Below are 7,338 nucleotides of genomic sequence, written 5' to 3'. Positions count from 1 at the left end.
TATATATATATATATATTATATATATATATATATATATATATATTATATATATATATATATATATATATATATATATATATATATATATATATATACAGAAGATATACAAATTTTATTTGATTTTATTAATTATTTATGGCAGCCCATTGCAGTGTTGGACAACTTTTTGTATCGTTTCATTAAAAAGCCCTCAAATGTCACGCCGTGTCCTTCCTTTTATCAATGAAAGATTGATACAATGCAGCGTGAATGAAGTGTGCTTCCTGGGTTTTGTGTGGCGTTTTGTAAAAATGTTTTTTTAGATACACAGGTTTTTTTGTGGACATGCGCTGTGCGTATGAAACCGTCATCCTTATCATAGCAAGCGTGACCTGACAGAAAGACTTGGTTCAGCATACTGCTGGTTCATTCTTCTGCCTGTGTGCTTCATGGAAGGCCAGCGGTTTCATTCCGGTTTACAGAAAACTCTTTCAAATTGTTTTTAATCGGGGGGGCTGGGGGGCTGGGGGGGTTATAGCACAGCAATAAGCCCCCGTATGTGCAAACGCATAATCATTTTTTTTGTATTAGTTTATTTTCTAAGTGAACCAGGATATCCTAGTCTATAGTTCAGGCCACTCTTTAAGAGACTTGAATGAGAATTGTTGTCTCGAGGTCACAGGCACATTCTTCTGGAGTTTTTGTGGGTCTAGGCATTTTTTTGCATTTCGCCAAAATTTACAATTCTGTTTTAAATCCTCCGTGTCTTAACTGTAACACAGCTTTAAATCCCGTGAACAAGCCTCATATTCTGCTGTGAAGTATTCAGAATGAATCAATGATAGATACAAGTCAGGAAGGAGGGACACACTGCCCTGCTGCACTGGGAAAGGTAGCCTAGTTTTTTTTTATGTGCCATCTCGTTGTAAACTGCCTCAATTCCTGCCTGTTTTTTCTCATTCACGATGCTATTTGGGACAGAGAATTTTCAATGTTGACATTTTGTCTGCCCTCCAGGATTTTTCTGAAACGACACCCCTGTCCGGGTTCCATCTCTTCCCCCTCATCTCCTCCATCTCCTCCATCTCCTCCCTCTCCCCCCTCTCCTCCATCTCCGGGGCCTCGGGAGCCTGGGGATGATGAGGTCAGTCACACCGATGCTCCTCTCGAAATCTCCAGCGCCACTCAGTTGTGTGGCGGTGCTCCTCTCGAAATCTCCAGCGCCACTCAGTTGTGTGGCGGTGCTCCTCTCGAAATCTCCAGCGCCACTCAGTTGTGTGTACTGCGCCCCTCGCTTTCTCTGGACGATCAGCAGAATCAGAGTCACGACCCACAAGAAGAAATTCACCCAGGCAGAGACCTGGCGAACAGCAGGGTTTAGTTTAGGAGAGTCTCTCTTTAAAGATGGGAAACCCGATCAGCAAAAACTTCACATCATTTCTACTGTTGCTTTAAATTAGACCCCCCCCCCCCCCTCCCTCGGTAGGGGAGGGTGGGGTGCTAATAAGGGACGATCCTTGATGAGCTGAATGGCCTTTTCTCGTTCCGAAACTGTTCTTATGTTTTACTATTTGATCATTTACACCAAGGCCAAAGTTGTATGCACATTGTAACGAATCTCAGCCCATTGAATTGAATGCAAATAAGCCTTTTTTTCACCAGGGAAAACAAAACTACAGCCCTAACTATTACAATTCAGATAGATTTGAAAAAATAATGATACAGTGGTACCCCCTTTAACATCACACACATTACTTGGAAAAGGAATATTTCATGATCTACAGGGATAGGCGCTCTGAATTTAAAGTTGAATGATTATTGATAGAATAGCAAGGCAATGTTGATCACACTTAGTAAAATGAATTACCTCTGCGTTGTGGAGGCTGGTGTAGAACTGATATGCTTTGTAAGGTTCGCTCCAGTTCTTCGACTGAGCATCCTGACAGCTGGAATAAACAGGCAGGAGAATGAGAGGCAACTCAGGGATGGGAATAAGACTCCCATTGCATAGCAGTTTGATCCATTCCTGGTTTTACTGTGGGTTTAATAAGACACACCTGAGCTTGTTACATAAACACTTTGGCTAACCAAGCTTGTAGTAAAACAAGGAATGGGTGAAACTGCTAAGCAATAGGAGTCTCATTCCCATCGCTGTGTTGATTGCGTATTAGTTATGGGTGAGTTTCTAACCCTGAATCCTATCCCTTAGTCCTGCTTTCAGTGGCTCACCTCATTGAAGTGATAACATTTATTTGAGCATTTCTAACTCCAGCACTATTGAGTGCTTAGTAGTTCTAGAGCAGTTAGGGTTATTAAGATGGACGTTCTTTGATTTCCATCTTGATTCTGTAATCATTTGAGAAATGATGCCAAATTGAAGTCTGTGCTGGATACGAGGGATGCAGAGATGCAGATATGCATTCATAACCTCCCGTCCTGGTTATTGTAATTCCTTGTTTGTTGGTACACCCGTCACTAAACTCAGAAGGCTTCAGCTTGTCCAGAAGGCAGCTGCCAGGCTGCTTTCTCAGCAGATTACTGCGGTGCTCAGGTCCTTGCATGGGTCACCAGTGAGTTACCCAATTGAAAGTTGCTTTAATAACTTATAAGCTCCTTCATGGATCAGGGCTATATTTTCTCCAAGAACTACTAACTCTGAATATTCCTAGTCGTCCTTTGAGATCAGAAAATGCAGAACTCTTCAGTGTTCTAGAAAATCCTCTTAAATCAACTGGAGACGCAGCTTTTTCGCTGCTGTGCTCCTCGTTTGTGGAACTCTATCCTGGTTGACATCATCAGGCAGGTTGAAACATTGGACTGAAGTCTAAATTGAATGTGTTTAATTAATCAAATAATTAGAGCAGTTAAGTAATTGAGAGTTGGGGGTAGAACGAACGCCAGAAGACACTGCGGCCCTCCAGGACCTGAGTTTGACCCCCCTGGGTAAGTTTGGGTTTCTATGCCTGTCCTGCTCTCTCACCTTTTTAAATCCTTGGCCGTAGTGATGGATTGACAGAGACTGTTTAGTCCGATATTCAGGATGCAGCCGGAGATAAGCAGGAAAAACAGGAAACTGGCAGCGAGGGCCAGAGACAATGTCACCCCCACTGAGCCCCTGAGGAGAGAGACAGAGACTGAGAGACACTCGCAAACACGGACAGCAGGGATCTGCCACCAAAATCACAACCCGGACCACAGTCTTATTACACTTTCCCTCCCGCTGAGGTGTAACTGTATAGGGATGCATGACCTGGAATGCAATCCTGGGGCACATGTAGCCATGATGGAAACAAGTCTCTTATTAACTGCGTTTAGGAACCTGGATTTGGTTAAGAGGTAGTGCGTCACTAAGGCAAACGTTGCTGCATTTATTTTGAAGAAAAATGATATTTACAGAAATGGAAATTTGCACGGGGATCTACATATTACACAGCAGTGGGTGCATTTCAAGGGAAAAAAAATACAACCTTACTTATCATGCAAGAGGTCCAGTGGTTAAAGAAAAGAGCTTGTAACTAGGAGGTCCCCAGCTCACTCACTGTGCGTGACCCTGAGCAAGTCACTTAACCTCCTTGTGCTCCGTCTTTCGGGTGAGACGTAATTGTAAGTGACTCTGCAGCTGATGCATAGTTCACACACCCTAGTCTCTGTAAGTCGCCTTGGATAAAGGCGTCTGCTAAATAAACTAATAATAATAATAACAAGTAGCCAATCAGGACCATCGCGTGTATCGTGATGCATATTGTATCGCGACCTGCATACTGTGACACGCATGGTATCGTGACAGGAGAATATATCGTTAGACTCTGAATACAGATGGATGGATGCAGTGATTACCGTTGGACTCCACCGACACAGCTGGCGTAGATACAGTACAGCACCACAAAGAAGCAGTAGATGGAGATCAGGCCGGAGATGATAGACACGAAGAGGCAGAGAGAGGCGTTGCTGGAAGAGGAAACGGAGAACTCCTCGGAAGTCGCGTTGTAGCCGACGCTCCCGTACAGCATGCAGCGCCCGCCGAACTCCACCTGCCAGGCGAACAAAACACGAGACGAACCCAGTCATCACAGGCAGGAAACAAGACTCCCGTCGCCGCAGAGTGGCGAAGCCAGGAACGGATCAAACCGCTTTGTAGCAGGAGCCTCTCTCCCATCCCTGGACACGTGCATCAGCTGCTGATAACACATTCACGTTCCTGGTTTTTCTCTGAGACAGCGACCCACTTTGCCTTCCATCTCTGCAGCTCTGCTTTAAGGCTTTCCAAGTGAAATGAAACTTAACCCAACCTTTATTACAGAAGTCCGGCAGCATGTAGTTTACTATGCATTTACTGTATCAGAGAAGAAAAAGCGCATAACCGTAGACAGCTGTGCTTTTTCCGGACGATTGTTTCCTTTTACTTTCTGGCTGCATCGCGTCAAATAATAATTTGTTCAGAGCAACGCGATGCCGACAAACAACGACGACTCTGAGAAGAAGGAGCGGGGTACCCCACCTTTCAACGTTTACACAATTACGTGCACTACGTATGGCTGACAGCGACCCTGCCGCAGATCAAAGTCCAGTTTCAGAGATGGAAATAAGCCTCACGTTGCTTAGCAGTTGGATCCATTCCTGGTTTTACCACGAGTTACCCGAGCTTGTTACCCACACACGGGGGTGAATCAAGCTCGTGATAAAACCTGGAAAGAGTGAAGCTGCTGTGCATAAGTGGTGTCCCTTACCAGAAACGAATTCCATACTACGCAACTAATTAATTTTTTTTTTTAAATCCTACAAACCACGGCAACATTCGCACATGTAAAAATGTTATGACATGTGTTTTAAAATGTATTTTAAATGATTTTAAAACACAATGTATGTCTGTATCCATGCATGTATGTCGTCTTTAAAAAATAAATTTTTGACAACGTGTTTTACATTATGCATTTATTATTTTCTATTTAAAACACATAACTGACCACCTATTTTCCAGTTCAATTTTAAAGTGTTTTTTGTGTGTGTTTCATGGACTCGTTTGCCCATCCCTGGTTCTTGGCATCAAACACGGGGTTGGTTATAATTCAGCAACCATTTGACCACACCGTGTAACAATTTTTTTTTTTGGTTCCTGGGTAGTAAGTGTTATTTCCAAATTGCTTATGCCTCAAAGGTATAGAAAATGGCTATTATTCCCCACAAACTTTGCTTTTGTGACCAGGGCAGTGATATTTTGAAATGTACCTATTTTCCAGAACATTCCAGATAGATTCAGTGCTGAGTAAACTTGGAGTAACTTATAGAACTTTCCAGTAATATAAATAGTAGTATAAATACAGGGACCTTAAGCCCACCAGTTCAGTTTAGTTCCAGCTGCCTAAGTGGATACATATCTGCATTTTTCTGAGATGGCATCAAGAGGCTGCAAGCATCCGGCAGACGCATTTTGCTATGTCTGCGGCCAATTTATCAAGACAACAGCAAAAAAGTACTTCGTGGAAGCATCTGCTAAGATGTGTGAGGCCTACAAGGCATATTTCAGCATGCCTGTCGGGGATCAAGACAAACCCTGGGCACCTCATTTCACCTGCGAGCACTGCAAAAAAACTCTGGAAGATAAGATGGACAATTGTTGCTCGGAATTTTATGTTATAAAATTTGTTAAAATTTTTAAAATTGTAAAAGTTTTTAATTTTAAAATGTTTTACAATTTTCAATGTTATTGAAAAAATCATCATATATGAAAAATGTTGCGAGAATCTCTTACACATTAGTCATGGGTGAAATAAATGTATTTTTGTAGGATGGTACAGAGGGGAAAAGAGAACCATGAAGTTCGCTATCCCAAGAATTTGGCGGGAACCCACTGACCACTCAAGCAACTGCTACTTCTGCATGGTGGACCCTTCCAAACGTCGGACTGGCAAGAATGCACCTGCTATCACGTATCCGGACCTTCCTTCATCCATCGCCCCGGTGCCACACTGCCATGAGCTCCCCGTACCCACTCCTCCGGAGAGAGAGCAGCCGTCTTTAGAAGAGAGCAGCAAGTCAGAGAGCGAGGAAGACGTTGTAGATCCAGATGACAATTTCAGAGGTGGAGCTGAGGAGAGAAACCCATACTACCCCAACCAAAAAGACTACTCACTTCTAAATCTTTTGTAGTCATTTTTGTATTACTTTAGTATAAATACATGTTAATTTGGATTCATATGTTGTTTTTTTCTGACTTTATGTGAACGAAAAGACACAAATTCGCCCGTTTTCTCATTGGAAATAGGTAAATTTCCAAATATCACTGTCCTGGTCACAAAAGCAAAGTTTGTGGGGAGTAATAGCCATTTTCTATACTTTTGAGGCATAAGCAATTAGGAAATAACACTTACTACCCAGGAACAAAAATTGTGTTACATAGTGTCATCAAAAGAAACAGAAGTAAAACCGAAACTGCAGCAGCTGATAGCAAACAAGCAGAAGGGTGGGGTTATAACCACGACTCGGAACAGAGCGAGCCGAGTACCCTACCTGAACGTTTACACAACTATGTGCACTGGGTGTGGCTGACTGCGCCGCTGCCGCAGATCAAAATCCAGTTTCAGAACTAGTGGTCAGGACTCTTGACCGGAGGGTCATGGGTTCAATCCCAGGTGGTTGATGCTGCTGTACCCTTGAGCAAGTTACTTTACCTAGATTGCACCAGTAAAAACACCCAACTGTATAAATGGGTAATTGTATGTAAAAATAATGTGATGTCTTGTAACAATTGTAAGTCGCCCTGGATAAGGGCGTCTGCTAAGAAATAAACAATAACGTCACATAATAACACAAACCATCATATATTAATAAAAAAAACCCTCATCATATATTTTTTAATGTATCTATTAAAATAGAAAAATACAAATTGACCTAGAGCTGCTTCAAAAACCCAAACACGTCACTATACCCACGTTTTATAGAAGGCTTTAACAAGTCTAAAAATACTGTACATGCAAAAGTTATTATTATTATTATTATTATTATTATTATTATTATTATTATTATAACACCCGAAGTGCCTGGTTATGAAGCCCAAATTTCAAGCACAGAAAAGTTTTTTGAACGTAAAGTCCGGCACACATAGGCCTACACAGACAGGGCAACACGTCTCGCAATAACTTCATAAAACCGCAGCTCCTGAGAGTCGCCGTCCAGTTACCGACTCACCTCCGTTATCTTTACCGAAGACGCGGTGATAATCCCGCAGAAAAAACACGCAGCGTGCACCACCAGTTCCGCAACCACCAGAAGCTGCGCCATTTTAAACAGAAGTCGGGAGAGACGCCGTCGCAGCTGGATCCTGCGGTTTATGATTCAGCTGTTTCTGACGATTACGTCTA

General features: G+C 42.6%; 1 protein-coding gene across 2 annotated transcripts; it reads right to left on the bottom strand.

Moving 5' to 3' along the window:
- Nucleotides 1–107: 107 nt before the first annotated feature.
- On the bottom strand, nt 108–7,283 carry LOC117967781 (transmembrane protein 179B-like). 2 transcript variants are annotated; one of them, XM_034915164.2, is made up of 5 exons: nt 7,166–7,283; nt 3,818–4,011; nt 2,961–3,095; nt 1,848–1,926; nt 108–1,340 (listed from the first exon to the last, which is right to left on the bottom strand). In XM_034915164.2, the coding sequence occupies exons 1-5, from the start codon at nt 7,256–7,258 to the stop codon at nt 1,044–1,046; spliced, it is 798 nt and encodes a 265-aa protein (XP_034771055.2). In that variant the 5' UTR covers nt 7,259–7,283; the 3' UTR covers nt 108–1,043. The 2 variants fall into 2 exon arrangements, with proteins under 2 accessions (XP_034771055.2, XP_058868015.1); XM_059012032.1 differs by lacking the exon at nt 7,166–7,283 and adding an exon at nt 5,898–7,147.
- Nucleotides 7,284–7,338: the final 55 nt, after the last annotated feature.

The sequence above is a fragment of the Acipenser ruthenus genome, chromosome 43 (genome assembly GCF_902713425.1).
Source record: "Acipenser ruthenus chromosome 43, fAciRut3.2 maternal haplotype, whole genome shotgun sequence".
NCBI lineage: Eukaryota > Metazoa > Chordata > Actinopteri > Acipenseriformes > Acipenseridae > Acipenser > Acipenser ruthenus.
Note: the sequence above shows the minus strand (reverse complement) of the source record. Positions and strands in the feature narration are given on the sequence as shown.